Below are 17,137 nucleotides of genomic sequence, written 5' to 3'. Positions count from 1 at the left end.
AATGCGAAAGGGGATCTCGAGAGCTCGCCAATAAAAATTAACGATACACGCATCCCCAGTTCACGAAATGTTGGCCTTTATATAAAGTATCTTATTTTTTCACTTCTTTTTGCTTCGGTGGGTGGGTCGAAATTTCAATTTCGTTGAAAACCGAATTGCGGTGTAAAAAGGTTCCCACATCCGTATGATTCCTGGAGAACGTTTAAAATGAAAAAGGATATATATAGCTTTAAGTTCTTAGCTTAGGATCAAGTTCCCCAATACTTAAACATATTTCGTTATAAGTCACTATTATTGCAAGTTACTCTAAAGTATCTGTGCACAGCCACATCTTTAAAACCCCATTAGCCAAACCATATAAGCATCCCATTTCCAACGACATAACCACCCCACTACCGCCTTCGACCCGCAATCACAACATCATTAAAAATCGCTGCTTCACTTTTCTCAATTAGCCGCTCTAGTATCGTAATTCTGAGACTAAAATCTAATTTAGTTCGATGGGAAATGGTCCATAAGGCAAAGGAGCTTGCCTCCCCATGATTTTTTCGCACACCAAGGAATCTTGCACCCGATGGAGGTCGTAACAATATTTTCACGTTTTTCCCAAGTCCGGAATGAGTTTTTGAAATTTATTTCGGGTTCCGGGCGGAGAGAAGGGAGCCATCCAACCCGAAATGCGGCCTCGTGGAGAGGGCAACCAACAGGCGAGTGCCATTATTTTGATACTCAGGGCTATTAACGTTAATTTTCGTTAGTTACGTAATACGTATTCGAAAGCACCTTACACCCACACACAAATACCATATACCAGGCCATATACATACGTATATATCGAGTTCCATTACGGAAAACCCCCGTCCCCTTTTCCACTTTTTCTTGGGCCAAAGCAAGCATCCACCATGCGTGCACATGCGATGTGTGGAACAGCTTAGCCCCACACCGCCCAGTGTGCCCTCAGAACCCCTGTTCCCATCCCCATCCGCATCCGCATCCCCGCCACCTGCTCCTCCGCTTTTCCTGCCATTTCCCGGGTGTCTCAGTTTGTCCGGAGGCCGATGGCATTAAGGAGATTTACGAGTACATGATTTTGCATGTTCGGTGCCCCCGATGCCATTTAGATTCGCTTAGGTACATTTTCATCCTGGCACCCACACACACGATCCCGCTTCTCACAGATACACGGACGGACGGGGACGTGTGTGTATTTGCGTACGCATTTAATGGCCCATTAGTGCTATCAAATACGCATAAATATCTGCACTTTGCCAGCAGTACAGAAGTACAGAAGTACACCCGGACAGATACCCGTGCAAATTCAAAACACAGCTCCGGCTGTGAGTTCGGAACAAATACCCCCCACCCAAACCTTTCCGGGTTCTACGATACATGGGTCCATGGGTGGGGAGCGAACAAATATTTGCAGATGCCAGTTTATGGTCGACTAGATGTCCCTTTTCAGCCCAGTTGGGCGTACGAGGATTTGGAAATGCAATATTGTAAATCGCTCGCCCACAATCCCCTCACTGCTCTGGCTTTATACTGGAATATTTTTGGGAGTTTCTGGGAATATCATAATGAGATGTATAATTACTGGGCGTGCTTTCTGGTTAACTAATGTTTGGAGAGTGCTCCGAAGCTCATTTTGCACATTCATGGCTCTTCTCGAATAAATGCCTCCTCTTAAACTGGTCATATTCAACATTTTATTTCTGTTTTTGAAGCCTGAACTCAACATCACTGATAGAAGAATTCACTCCTAACTCTTTTAGAAATATCATTAAAGACTAGTTTTCACCTTAGTATGCCACACGAAACTGGTCTTGAATTTGGAAAATTGGGCTCCCAAATTGTCGTATTTTTACTTTTAATATAAATGTGGAAATGGGGAACACGAGACGCGGAACCGGTCGATCCCCCCCAATCTTCGACGAAAACTCCCGGTCGATTAGCAAAGAAGCCGGCTGAGCAGCCAGGAGGACATCCGGGCACAGGTCCTGTTCGCCAAAATGTCAGCAACGTGGGCCTCTACAAGGCGACCTTGTACAGCAACATAGGGTCCTTCTTCTTCGGCATAGCAGTGGGCTGGTCAGGAACCGCGGAGAGGTGTGTGATGGAGAGGCACGCCTACGGCTTTCAACCCACGCCGTTGCAGTGGAACGGAGTTTGCATCCTGCTGACTCTCGGAGCGGCCCTTTGGTGCCTGCCCATGGGAATGATGGTGCGGTTCTGCGGCTGCAGGCGTACCATCCTCATCCAGCTGCTGCCGAATGTCCTGGGCTGGCTCCTCACGGTCTTCGCCCAAAGTGTTCCGATGCTCTGTGCCGGCCGCTTTTTCCTGGGAATGTGCGGCGGTGCCCATTGCGTGGTGGTGCCCATCTACAACGCCGAAATCAGCACCACCAAGAAGCGCGGCGCCATGGGCGTCATATTCGAAGGGGCCTGCATTTGTGGGGTGATCTACAGCTTCGCGATGTCGCTTTTCCTCGAGCTGCGGATCATTAACTTTGTGAATCTGGGCCTGCTGGCACTGGGGCCACTGCAGATTCTCATGCCGGAGTCGCCGGCGTACTATGTGGACCATGACAACATCCCCCGGGCGGAGGACTCCCTGCGCTTCCTGCGGGGCCAGCAGTACGACACCAGGAGGGAGATCGACCATCTGACGCGGGATCCCACAGACAGTGAGCGGGAAGTGCGCCAAGGACCGCTGCTGGGCTTCACGTACAAGAAGGTACGACGAAGTCTGGCGCGTTCCTTGGCGGTCTCCATGCTCCAAAAGCTGTGTGGTGCCCTGGTCTTCATCTTCTATGGCCTCAACATGCTGGACTGCCTGAAGATTGCTCGAGAATTTGGATTAATCTTGTGCCTGGGAGTGGTTCTAGGTTTCCTCGCTTGCTTTTTTCTCGTAGATCGTTTGGGCCGACGCCCACTGCTGATCTTCTCCTCGGCCGGAATCGTTTTTGTGTCCATCTTCCTGGGACTGTACTTCAAGGTGTGGATGACGATGGACTTGACCGCCATGTCCTGGATCGCCCTCTTCTGCATAGCTCTCTTCGTGGGCTGCTACACCGCCGGAGTGGGTTCGCTCACCTGGGTGCTCACGGCGGAGCTCCTCGTGAGACCCATGCGACCCTTGGGCTGTTCGATAGTCTGCGCCTCCAACTGGCTGACCGCCTTCTTCGTCATCTGCTGGTTCGGCAGCCACGACGTCAAGTGCCAGCCGTACCTGTTCCTGCTGTTCGCCATAATCGCGTCGCTCATCCTGCTCATCGCCCTGATCTACATCCCGGAGACCAAGAACCTGTCCTCGGCCAAGATCCAGCAAAGGCTGGGAGGGTTCATGAACCGGCCCACAGTGATCACATTCACGTCCAGCAGCGACTCCTCGAACGCGTAGTTCTTGAGATGTCAAATAAATCAACGTGTGCCTTGCAAATGGTCAAGAATTCAGTAATCAAGGCAAATAAAAATTAAATTAAATGTAATGGGTAGAATTTTAATTTATGTAAAAGTACTTTTGGTAATCGGGATGTATTGCTTTTAACACTTGAGAAAGTGATGGCGCCCGACGTCATGGCTATACGGATCGAGAGAAGGAGCTGCACACCATCGTTGAGGAGAGTTGCGAGGAGAGCGAGGTGGCCTCCATGCGGGTGGACAACGAAGACTCCGAAGACCCCGAGCTGGAGGATGAGGATTTAGCCGAACGAAGGAGGCAGCGCACCTTGCAGCACCACCACCGACTAGTGCCTCTGAGCTGAAGAGGGACTTCTTCTTTGGCCTGGGAGTTGGTCTAGTAATGAGTTCCATTGATCCACGCGGAGATGACACCGCATCCGAAGTGAGTTCCGAGTGCTCCGAGAGTCTTGACTCCCTAGTATGTAGAACCTAAACTATTTTGTGTGGAGGTACCAAATCAACGTATCTATAATAATATCTATATAATAATGATGGCAAATGAATGAATATTCAGCTAAGTATTCCGCATCTTGCATTGAGTCGTTGCTGTACTTCCTGCCGTATTTGTTACTACATTGTCGTAATCATTACTGAGCACTCACTTATTTATGCGACTTGTGTGGCGACATTTTCTGTTTTGCGCACTTTTCCTTGCGCGCGTAATTAAAAGTTATGTTTTACACTGTAAATTCATTGGCGGTGCTGGCACATTTATGAATTTATGCGCTGTGTGTGCTGAAAGCTGCGCCAAGGCGAACGCCAACTGGGATCGGGTTCCACTGGAGTTCTGGTACGAGAATAAATATTAATTTGCATTTTACCACATGATTTAGACGGCCATAAAGTCCAATTAATGAGCCACTGCAACTGGGGCCTCATTGAGATAAATGGCAGAGAAGGGGCGACTTGAAGGGGCTTCGTCTTGATCTGCGGCATTAGTATGGATGGTAAGTGGGCCGATCCGCAGTGGTACGCTGCGATCATCTGGATTTATCTATCCGCAATTATTTAAATTGATTTCAACCCGAATTGAGTTCCCCGCTCACCTGTCCGCCGGATAAGTATTTACATTCCCACGAGCGGCGCATGCAAATCGGGGTTGACATTTCGCGGCAAAAATACGAGGCACCATAAAAATAGTTTACGACTTTTAATTACGGACACAGCGTGCGGTCGGCGGACAGAAAAAAAAATAATGGCTGAGCCTTCTGGCCTTTGTCTTTCCCGGACTTCTTCCTGGCCTTTTGGCTTATTTATTGGGGTTTTAAGCCTCCATTTTGGTGGCTGGTCCTGGGCCTTTGTAAGTCCGATTCCCCTGAATTATATCTCAATTCATTCCCCCCAATAAATTTGATAAATTTCTCATTTTGCTTACCTGCCCGCTGGGATCTCCCGACCTCGGATCTCGGATCTCCGATCTCGGATCTCGGATCTCGGATCGCCATGCCGCCGAATCGTAAATTAATGGAGGACTCCGCCATGTGCTCCCAGTCGGTGTCAGTCGTCAGTCCCACAGGCTGATTAAAATGTTCAGCTCGGCCTGTCTTGGGTCTCTCGACTGGCCGTTAATTATGCACGTCCGGGGAACATTTAAATGCATAATTTCTTTAAGTGAAATGGAAAATTAATTATTCGAGTGTGCGCTTCGAACAAAGGCGGTCCGAATTGAATTGTAATGAGCTGCATTCGCTAATTGAAATGGCATTTTAAGCTCGAATGTGTCAAATGCTCGAAATAAAATCGAACTGTTTCCCTCACTAAAGTTTCGATAAAAACACGTTTCCAGTTATTACAGACTTCTTCGGCCAAGTAAGAAATCTAAATATTTTCTCGACTACCAAGACTATTTTATTGAATAGGAATTCCAACTTGCCATGATGGATCAGTGGCTCATTTCACCTTTTAACCTAAACCCTTCAAGAAACCGCTGTGGATCTGCACATTCAGGTGCTCATGTGCGAATGTATAAATCCGCATCTGATAAACCCTGAAATACACTCAATTTGTGTGCGGAGCAACTTCATTTCGCCCTGAGATGCTGGCCAAGTGGAAAGCCCTGGAAGGGGGCCAAATAAAACAAGTAAAAAAGAAGCCAACTCTTGTTGGCTGCCACTAAGAAGCGCATGTGCATAACCGCCCATTTGCGTGGGTGCCGACTTTTCCTTGGCTGCGCTCCTTTTCTTCCGAAAAGGATGGCAAGATGGCCAAAACCGGCAGCCAACGAAGGTGAAACTGGAGTCGAAATCCACGAACGTGGCGACGTGGCTCCAGCTCGACGGCAAAGGCAAGTCGTCGTATTGATTTTAGTGGCGCATTTACGCGCGATTATCGTTTAGTCGGCGATGCCCGAAGTATTACGAGAATTGTTATGGCCACCGAAATGGCTCCAAACGATGCTCCCAGCAATTGCCAGGAACGAGTCTGAGACTGAGACTGAGACGACATCGTCATCGTCATCGCCATCGCCATCGCCATCGTCTTCGGCTTGTGGCCACCAAGGAAGCGGAGCCAGGAGCTAGACAACAGCACTCTTGGCCAAGTTTGTGGATGGGAAAAGCTCAGACTGGCAAGCGAAATGCTCCTCTCGAGTTTCTTTTGTTCAAAGTTGCCGTCGGGCGATGGCTAATTCCTTGTTGAACCACAAATATTTTAATTGAATGGGAAAACAGATTACACTTGGGCTTAATTAAGTGTTTTGCCAATCCATTTTTGGACATACGCTTCAGATAATAAGAGTTTTCTTAATTGCAGCAATAGCCTCTAATGAATAAGTCACAATTCCTTCAAAACCGAAAAGTAGTTTATAATAGTTGTAGAAAGGAAAATGAACATCTTCCCATAGCCCTTCCTGCAGATCCAATCGATCGATCCAACAAACAGGGAAGTCTAATGATAAAGGACCCAAGGGAAAATGGAGAAACGCTGCCGCTCAAAGGATGCATGAAAATTGCTTTCATATTTCAGGTGATAATGGTTTCCTTATGTGAATTTACAAAACATTAAAGCTCCTGCCGCTGCGCTGCTGCTGCTGCTGTGCACGGGGTATACATAATTTGGCCAAAAAGCAATTCACGTTAATGGCGCAAAATCCCAAAAGGATAAGGCGGCGAAAAAAGTGCACGACCCCCCAGAAATCGCCCTTTTCGCCGATCCCAGCGAACGGAAATGGCGAAGGGACATCCGAAGATACGGGCACGATACGCGATTCGGGGGGCGGGATTTGGGATTTGTGATATGGGAGGAAGGACCTCCAGCCCCCAAGCCCCAACCCCCGCCACCATCCTCCGCCTCCCGGCATGGCGACGCCAGCGCCTCGTTGTTTATTGTAATGGGCGTTGTACCGGCGCCGCAGGACGAAGGACCCGTCCCCGTCCGGCTTTTTGGGAGCTGCGCTCCCTGCCAAGGATATACGAGGTCATAAACGAGATTAAGAACGCTGCTGGCAAGCGAAAAAAGAGCCACCAAAAGGAGCAGTTCAAAAACAAGCTAGTGGAACCGGGCCAGGTACTTTCCACTTGCTCCTTGCTGCTTGCTCCTCAGATTCGATTTTCCTGTATTGGTCTTGTGGGAAATGCCAAGAATAATTTCGTGCATCTTTTTACATCCTCCTCCTGCACAGTCGTGTGTATTTTTTATGCTTAGCCCAGGAAGGATGCTCAAGGATTCCTACTTAACCTTCGAGCCAGGACCTTCCCTTAGAGCTGCATCTCCTACCTGTTAGGTTTTTTGCGTTCCAAGTGCAAATTTCAAAGCTGGTGATAATAACCGTGAAATATGAAATCTGCAAAGTGCTTCGTTCTCTTTTTACGCCCTGGCAATTAACCTTGGACGAATTTTCACTGGCCGCATCCGTTGCGGTGGGTTAATAAGTGCAAAAAATGAGCACCTTGCCAAGAAGAAGAGCACATTACAATGAATTGTCCTTGGATTCACATTACCGATTTTAGTTCGCATTCTCTGGAACACCAGTGCTGTACTTTTCTGTGATTTTACCCAACATATAGTAAGACCTCCTCAATAATTATTCATTTCTTGTATTTTATAAAAAATGTCTAAAAATACATTTTATATATTTCATTTTCCTTGCTAGTTGATTTCTTTCCTATATAAATCCCAGAAATTCATAGTAAGACCTTTTCAAATCAAATGTCCATGGACAGATTTAGGAGTTTTTAAGTATTTCTATGACTGAAAGTGCTTCCTACCTGTTTCGAAGGCGTTTTTTAATGGGTTTCCTAGCTGTTTCGAAGGCGTTTTTTAATGGGTTTCCTAGCTGGCGACAACATCCTGTTGCATACGAAGAGCCTCAAGCTAAATCCTGGCTCGCAAATGTTTATCTTTCAATATGGAGCGTCGTTAAAATAAAGGCAAAACGCGTTCTGAATTTCCAACCACTTGAAGACGCTGAAATTAGACAAGTCCCCCCTAGAGGAACTGTAACAGCTGCAAAAATTAAATGCAAATTAGAAAAACTCTCAAAAACGCAATAGCATTAGTCTCAGATGTGAGAAATGCGATATAGGAATGTATGTACGGGTATATCCAACCCACACCGAGGACACAGATAGCACAAGTGCGGCTGTGTGTGCGAGCGGGCAAGTCATTTTTCTTGAGACTCCCCAGCAGAAAAGCAATTTAGTAAGCTGCTGGGCCGAGGTCGAGGCTTGGGGCGGGGGAGCGGAAAGCCGCACAGGAGGGGAGGGGACAGGGAAGAGCAAACCCAATTTCCTTCCCGGCCAAATGGAATCCGCTGGCTACGTGCGCCCCAAGAAGCGCGCGCGTCTTCCCAATAAATCTTCTTTACGAGCGCACACTCTGGCAACAATGGCCGTTCCACCACCCTCTGCACACCATTCTACCAACCTACCAAACCACCCACCACCCACACCCCACCGCTCACCTCCCAAACCACCCACTTGCCCGCCACGGAAAATGAACCTAAGCAAACTATCCGAATGGCATCTCAGATCCTAAGACGATGCTGCTCCCGACAAGCTGCACAGGAAAAAATATAGCAATTTTATTGTTATCCCAATATCTTTACAAAAATCATATTTCACAGAATACGTTTTAAGCTATCTCAAAGCATTCCAAAGTAAATACATCGTGGTTTCAAAATGCATATCATTTCTATTGCAGATTGAAAAAACAAATTAATTATACATATGTATATATTACTATTAAGTGAGGCCTTCAGTATGAGAGACTCTTAATCCTAAAACTCTCCTGGGATGTTCAGAATGTTAATCAAGTATGAGGTCCAAAGTTTTTTTAGTAATGTGGAATATGCATTGATCACTATATGACTTTTTTGGCCGTGCAGAAACAGTTGGCTGCCAAGAAATGCGGCAGAAAGCAAACAAACGGCCAGAAAGGACGGCGCCTTTAAGGGTGGGTTGCCACTCCTGCGATGGCAGCCGGCCATCTTCTCCTGCGCCATCGTGCTCCGGCACTCAGGAATTCCGTACAGCCACCCCGGGAAGTTTCCTGCCGTCCGGAGTTGGCGGCAGCTGCCTCTGGATGCGAACGCACGAAATGGAAAAAAATGGCATTTAAGAAAGCGAAACGAGAAAAATAAGGAGCTAAACGACTTTGGAAATTCCATTTGAGCAAACAACAGGCAGCTCCTCCCACGCAGCCCCACCTCCTCCCCAAGAAAAGGGGGCGTCGTGTCCTAGAAGAAACTGGAGGCTTCGAATGGGACAAGTGGAGCCGTTTGCAGGCTTTAAGTTGGTTACTCAAGTCCGATTCTTTATTGTCTTGGCCAACCAACCTTCAGATGCGTTTTTCTCTATGATTTTGCATAAGTATGGTTCTATGGATGGATCTATATGCATCAATGTTGATGGTTTTATTTTGTATTTCCAATCATGAAGATTCAGACAACTTAAGATGTATGTGCATTCAAAATGCTCCCCTTCATGGTGAGATGTGCGGTCTATTGGAAAACTCCACCACCATTCATATGCATATATGTATATACAAGTAGATATTAATATATATATCGGACCATGTGCATGCAGCTGTGTGCGGCAGAGCAAAGGAGCCGCAATAATGCAAATACTGCAAAAGAGACCGGAGCCATCGGCATCCGATCCAATATTTGCGGCAATAAATAAGTTTAATGTGCAAACTCCGTGCATGCAAGAGAATATAAAAAGTGAGAATTATACTCTGCCAGAAGCTGCTGCCAAGCACGCATTTCCAACCAATATCTCCGACCACCCACCGCCTACCACCCACCGCCTACCGCCCACATGTGCGCTGCGCATTTGCATAAATATAATTACGGAGTGGAATATTTAAAATTGCGTTCAGTTGGAAAAATGTTCGTGCGCAAATTGAAAATGCTAGTCTGAAGCCCATTCAGAGTCGGAAAATAGAGCGAATACCTAGAGCAAAGAACGTACACTGAAGATCGAAAACTGAATCAAGATTCGATGTGCCCGCTTTAATTACGATTGTCTTATTATATATTACCTGCCTAACCTAGCTATTCTACTATATAAAAGAAAATTTGTAGAATGTATATCTAAAAAATATATTTGTTAGGGGTGGAGTAGCTCGTTCTTGTGACCGCCTCCAAGGCCATGAGTACTATGAGCACTAAGAACTCAAAAGCATTTGGGAAATTTGGAAAACAGCCACACGCAAGCCAATCGAGCGGTTGAAAGGAAAAAGGAGAAAGGAGCGAAATGCCTGAGATTCCTGCCCTTTTGGAAGGTGGAGCAGGAGCAGGCATTCATATTTATGCCCGGCCAGGACATCGGATGCTCGCACATCAGCTTCGATGGAACACCCTGCGTACGTGTTAATATCCTGGAGTCGCACGCAACGCGGCACGGAGCCATTGTAAAAATAAAATGCCATTGCAGTTGGTTTTCAGGGGAAGGGTATTCGGGGTATTCGGGGCAGTGTGACTCATGTGGAAAGTGGGGAGCTCCTGTTGGGCGTGGCAGCTGCCATGTGGGACAAGTGGTGCGTATTCATTAAAACTTTATAATCACCAAACATGAACGATACGTGATTCGATTGCCAAGTGCCTGGGCCATTTATCGAACATGAACCTTCGAGGAAGGGCTGGAGAAGGGAGGAGCTATCTGCGGAACATATGGGAAAGTTAAAGGCACTCGTTCTTAAGCTTTTGGTAGAACTTGAACCCTACAGGTCGAAAGGTTGGCATCTTGATCATTATTTAATCAGATCTGTATCCTGGGACAGACACAAACAGTGGTTTTACGTATTGTATTGTATTACCTTATTATAATTACAAACGATTAAGAATACGTACAAATAGAGCTTATAAAAGTTTCAATTCATTGCATCATTATTATACAAATGTATGTTTAGGACAAATTTATGTATTAATGCTTATCTATAAAACAAAATCCTATACAACTGATATATTATTTAAGGACTTTAAACAACGTCCTATAAAATCATCGATCTGTGTACATATGTGTGCCTTTTTAAGTTACCCATACTTTCTATTAGGTTAGACCAGAATTTGGCAAAGCCTTATTCCGGAAAACCTTTTTGATTAGGTAAATTCAAACTCGCTCACTCCTCCAATTGAATTTAAACTTTTGCGATTGGAGTGCAAACTGCGGGCGAAAGGCGCACCGAAAGCGAATCGAGGTCCCAGCAGTTGCGAAAGGATCAACAATTGCAATCGAGAAAGGATTCGGCAAAAGAGCTCGCCCGCCGTTGAATGAATCCCCGAAGCGGCTTTATGCGCAAAAGTTTTGCTTGTTATTTTTAATGGCCGGCAATAATCGTTAAATGTGTCGACCGTCGACTGTCGACTGTCGACTGTCGTCGTCGTCGTCGTCGTCGTGTTCAGCTCCTTTCCGCCGCTTCCAGCTCCCAGTTGCCTCCAGTTGCTCCCAGTTTCAGGCTCCACTGCACTGTCCCTGGTCCCTGGCAGAAGCGAAGGCAACTCAGCAGAATTCCCCATCCTCATTTCGGTTTCGGGGAAGGGAAAGGGGCTTGTGGCAACTCAACTGAAAATTTCATTTCGTTTGGCCAAAGAGATCCGCTCCGCAGCAGCTCCGAATGTGGACGAAAACTTTTTAGACTTTTTGTCGACTTTTCGCATTTTTAGTTGCGGCCAAGTGGAAAGTGGAAAGTGCTGCCTCAGCAATGGGCGAGGGGTTGCAAGTAGGAGGCAAGTGGGTGGCAAGAGGGTGCCATGTGGGTGGGGCAAGCCCCTCAAAATGTTAATTTCATAACCCGAATCGTGCCCGACTAACTGTAGTTTCATTTATTTGTGTTCTATGTAAATTCCCAGCGCTCACGTACGGCCTTCGCGACGGTGGAAAGGTGGGCGTGGGTGTGGTCCTCACCCTCTTTTTTATAAATATTTGAGAATTCTAATCAAGATCCTTTCGGGGCTCCCCGGCCAAAGGGTCAGAAGACCACAGGAGCGTCGCAGCTTCCAAGTGGCGCAAATGTCGTGTTGATTCTTTTTTGGTGGCATTTTAATGCCCTGGCGAATGTGCAATTCAGAGACCAATTAAAATGGGAATCATCCTTTCGCTGCATTTCCCCTTACTATTCCAAATCGCTTGCCAGGCAAATGCATCTCTATTTTGAGAAACCCCAAGGGCGGCCGATATCACCCACACTTTATTTACTTAATTTATTATAGGACACTGAAGAAGAATAAAACGATCGAGCTGTATACTATATTTCCTATTCAATGAGTTGCGAATTAATTTGTTATCTGTTGACCGCTCTCCAAATTGGCTAATCAACTCCAGTCTCGAATCCCATTTAAATTTCACTCCCGGGTGGTCGAAGATACTGAGTCAGCCAAGCAACTTAAGTCCGAAATGAAACGAGTATGGCCCAAAGAGCACCCATGATCCCATGAGCGAAGACGCCATTCGGAGGAACATAAAATGGATTTACGACCTTACAGCAAAGACAGCAAAGACAGCTGAGGCGGCTTCGAGGGGCAAACTCGTTTGGCCACTCCTCCGATCGACCGTTGGCCATCTGGAGGTGGACCAATGCAGAATTCGGGCCATTAGTTAGTGGTTGTGAGTTTATTTGGTGGCCGGCAGTGGAAACGACAAAAGGCCGTAATTAACACAGAACATCGCGACTGCGACATTTTTAAAACCCATCCACGCCATAATTAATTTCCAGCATTGCAACGTGTCAGCGACATTGTAGTCGGCGCTGTTGAAGTGCCGTGTTGTGTTCATTAGTTCAGGTACAAACCACTCCGACATCGCGATGATGAAGTCGACTACTGAATTTATCGTCGGATCGAGCAGGTCAACCATCGCCCATCTGATTCGTAACATTTCTGAGTGGGCGGTGGGTTCTCATCTTCAAGATAATTTACAGCAGTCTGATTGCCTTGCTACATTGTAATACCTGAATATGTTCAATCAAAAGTGAATGTGACATTGTGAGTATTCTATTTGCATTGGTTTGAGGCACACCTTTAAGCTTTTCTTAATGTGAATCCACATCCATACCTGTGCCATACAATAAATATTAAGTAAGCGGCTTTCTAGTGCGACACTACAATACATTGTTAGATGTTGCCTTCAACTAAAAAACAAATTTAAATATATACCCGTTTCTCAAACATGAGCGATATCTCTGAAATTGTTGATTCTACATCTTGTACATCGAATTTTAAAAATAACGTACATTTGGGACTTGCGGCGGTATATTCAGTATTTTCACTGTTGCCACCTTACTGTCCAACAATGTCGAGCGTTGCCAATCTAATTTCTACACTAGTGTATTCCACTTTCATCAGTTATCACTTTTATATCAATAAGAAAGTGTCAGGTGTCATTAGCGCAGTTGAGCAAGTACCCGAACCATTTCGTTATTAAAACCAAAAACATAGAATGGGGTTGTAGTGATTCTCAAACTGTTGGCACTTCAAGTGCCTCCAAAAAGTAGGCAACACTTTGTTTAAAACTCAAGGACTCACGCTCTCCTAAAAGTATGCAGATAATGTTCCCCCTTTTTGCTTAATTGCGCCCTCTCGCAATCGGTGGCAAAACCATTCGAGGATTCGGCGATTTAGCTACCTGCCAAGAGGGGCGTGGCGTTCTTAAGTGCGACATCTACATTTGGCGTATCGTGAAAGAACTGCTTGTTTCTAGTCACATAATTATTTAATTTCACTACCTGCTTTTAATAAAATTCTTACGGAAAATATAAAATGCTTCTGTTGACTACGCCTAATTTGAAATCCTAAACCCAATATGGGATGCTTCGAATACTAAAACGCCATATGTATGAAAGTTATTTTTAAAATAATAATGATTACCATGTACCAGTAAATAATCTTTTTAGGGGATTTCTTATCATCGCTTAAAGATTACTCGTGTTTTTATAAAGTTACTTGGGAATTCAATTTGGGATGAGCCTCTCCCTTTGTCAAAAGGAGTTAATTAGTTGTACACTCATCTCGTTCAATATTTCCGAATTATGTATCAGCTCATCAAAACGTGCACTTTATGTGTCCGATTATAACCTCGGTATGCATAAAATATAAATAAAACACATATGGAGTTGCGAAATAAAATCATTTGAATGGCTTTGTTGATTGTATCTTGAAAATGCGCGAACTGCATTCGCTGAATTTTGCGACTTAATTTGTACCTCAATAAGTTACTTCGGTTTAAATGGTTTATTTCCCATTCAGTACCCATGTATACAATGTCTTGTTTAATCTGGAACTGGTTCTATCGCGATATGAATATTTATATTTCGCATTTAGACATGGTTAAAGCGATCCCATCGATAAAGGCAGGGTACTACTAAATAAATGAGGTAATCAAATAAATCAGTTAAATAATAAAACCTTTTGATCATGCCACGGTATTGGGATCAAGTTTAAAAAGTCTTTGTTGTGGCAATTGATTTGTAGTTGATATGTCACATTTAGTATAACCGACATTATTGATTCCATCGTTAAAATGTGTATTTTTATCAAGTTATTATCTATAAATTATTCAAAATAAGAGAACATGTGAAAATAAATATGCTAATCATATGTAGATAAATAAATAGATTCTCAGCAATATTTTCTGCAATTGAAACATTTGATTTGCGGTAATGTAATTTAGTTTGAAATGGTAGCTTTGTTATTTTGGCAATTGATCTTCCTTTCAAATCTTGGGTAAAAGTCTGACTGACAGATTGTTGAAAGAAGTTATTCCCGCATATAACTACGAGCATAAAGCATTCCAAGTGCCGAGTGCCAGGCGGAAAGACAAAGCCCGCCGAGCCGCGATGCAAACAAGTTTGGCTTATCTGGCAGATAGGGCTAATGGCTCCTACGACATTTTGCTTTCTTCGAATGTTTCTGTTACCAAACTCGAGCGCTCCGCTCGCTGCCTCCATTTGTATCTGTCGGATGCTAAGTTACAACGGCCAATCGAGACGACAGCTGGGATGTGGAGCGAGTATTTCAGTGCTTTAAATGAGCTCCATAAAAATGATTCAATTGGCGGTTTGGCTGAAATAAAAGCCGCCAACGGTTTTCGGTGTTGTCGGCTCAGAAACAAGTTTACAACTCGAACCGGGCCTTGCAGTTCGAGTCTGTGTTTCTGTTTCGGTCCAAGTCTGGCTAAATGCCGACTTATAAGTATAATGCGCCTTCGATAAAGACGACGACAACGACAACGACAACGGCAACGACAACGTCAATGCGAAATGTTAAAATAAAATAAATTTATGTTACAATTAATGGCAGCGATAAATTTGTGCCTACGACATCTTGCGGTCCATAAAAACGATGCAGAGAATCGGAATCGGATCGGAATCAAGGGGCAGGGGGCAGGGACTTTGGGGCCCAATGAGATTAACACATAATCAAGCTAACATGCGCGACATTTGCATATGGAATTGAATTAAATTTAATCCGAATTGAATACAGCCTCACACACGAACAGAAACACGGACGCGTCAGGAACAGTTACAGACGCGATTTAAAATTTTAATTAATTCGAGCGCCGAGCGCAGGAAAACTTTTCCCCAGAATTTCGAAAATGAACCATCCCAGCCCAGTGCTTCCTCCGCGAAAGGGTTAAGCACTGTAATCCGAAACCGCATGGCAAAAACTTTTGTGGCAACACACTCCCATACCTCTGTAGATATATTTGTATATGGATATATGTATGGATAAAGGACGGCCAGGAGACGGACTGAAAAGAGCCGGGTTTCTGAGACAGCAGTGACACAAAGTTGAGTCTCAGTTCCAGGTCCCAGTTTGTGGTGCAAGTTTTCGGCTTGTGGCCATAAATTATCACAGACAAAGTCATTCGTTCCATTTCGAGTGAAGCGCGCATAGTCAGAGGCGGAGACCCAAGATTGGGGAGGGGTAAGCGGATGGGGACCGCGACTCGGGAATTGGGCAGGCTTAGGCGCGGTGCACCTGCAGAAAGAAGGGCGACCAAATAGGAATACATTACCTATACAATAACAATCGGAATGATGAAGACGCCTATGAAAGTGATTTAACAAAAATATTTATCTAAATTACTAGCATTACATTGCTTTTAGAAAAGTTTGTTTCCTTTTTATATATACCATGCATATTTGATACTCTATATAGTTCATAGGTCCTACGACTCAGTTTTCAAATCGAAAAGCAACGAGTTGTCAACTTTTTCCAGTGTGAGCATGTGGTGAGTCTTCGCTGCGGTCTCGTATCTTCGGAATCTCCATTTCGTTTTAAATTAAAACCGAAACCGAACGCGCGGAGGCGCACAGCCAGAAATAGTGGAATCAATGCGGAAGAGAGGGAGGGAGGGAGGTAGGGAACCGATACAAAAGACCCCAGCAGACGAGACAATGGCCAAAAGCAAGATGGCCCATAAAGGGGCTACAAATAAGACAAATTGCATCTTCGGGATCACACGCACAGGTAGAGCGGCCCCGACTTGGATACATAAAAATATGCACATGATGGCCGACTTCGGAACAAAATGCGGGAGATTCTCGGCTCGAATTGCAAGGGACTCCGCTGAGAGAGGCCCGTAACCCGAGCAGATCCCACCACAGCGTGGAATTTGGTGTGACTCTATCTCTGAACTGAAATCAACCTTCTATTGATTCTATTGATTCGGGTGAAAGAGCTATCCGACCACTATGCATATGCATACCTCCTATATCGGATTCAACGGCCCATAGAAACCGAGCAATATCAGCCGCCATATCTGTCCCGTTTAGTGCTTTTCATTGTATCACTTTTGAGGGCAATCTACATATCAAACAAATACAATGCAGTGAAAATAAACACTGATAAAATTCAATTTGGAGATGTGTTTTGAAGGTATGGAGAGCGGTTATGAGCTTAGTAATTGGGCCATTTAATTTATCACTTATTTAATCAACATGTCAATTGTTTGAAGCTTTTTACGATATGCATTAAGTGCTAGCAAGGGACGAGAAATCAGAAATATAAATTGAATATTCATTTTCCATTTAAAAATATATTATGGGTCAGAACCAGGAGATTATCTAAAGTTTTTACAATAGTTTTGAGCCCGATTTACCCCATTTTTCAAATGGACCTGCTAAAATTCCCATTTGCATATGTTTTTCAACCCGTTGTCCATCAATGTTTTAAAAAAAAGCCCACGTAAATAATTGGGATGTAATGATACAATTTAATTGGGATTAATTGGGGTAA

At 44.8% G+C, this 17,137-nt stretch overlaps 1 protein-coding gene across 1 annotated transcript; it reads left to right on the top strand.

Moving 5' to 3' along the window:
- The first annotated feature begins 1,803 nt into the window (after positions 1-1,803).
- LOC122620581 (glucose transporter type 3) lies at positions 1,804-3,488 on the top strand. Its single transcript, XM_043798111.1, has one exon. The coding sequence runs from the start codon at positions 1,877-1,879 to the stop codon at positions 3,398-3,400; it is 1,524 nt and encodes a 507-aa protein (XP_043654046.1). The 5' UTR covers positions 1,804-1,876; the 3' UTR covers positions 3,401-3,488.
- Positions 3,489-17,137: the final 13,649 nt, after the last annotated feature.

Source organism: Drosophila teissieri, chromosome 3R (assembly GCF_016746235.2).
Source record: "Drosophila teissieri strain GT53w chromosome 3R, Prin_Dtei_1.1, whole genome shotgun sequence".
In the NCBI taxonomy this organism is placed as follows: domain Eukaryota; kingdom Metazoa; phylum Arthropoda; class Insecta; order Diptera; family Drosophilidae; genus Drosophila; species Drosophila teissieri.
Note: the sequence above shows the minus strand (reverse complement) of the source record. Positions and strands in the feature narration are given on the sequence as shown.

Coding starts and splice junctions, on each gene's coding strand:
- LOC122620581 (XM_043798111.1), top strand. CDS start 1,877: ATGTGGAAATGGGGAACACGAGACGCGGAACCGGTCGATCCCCCCCAA.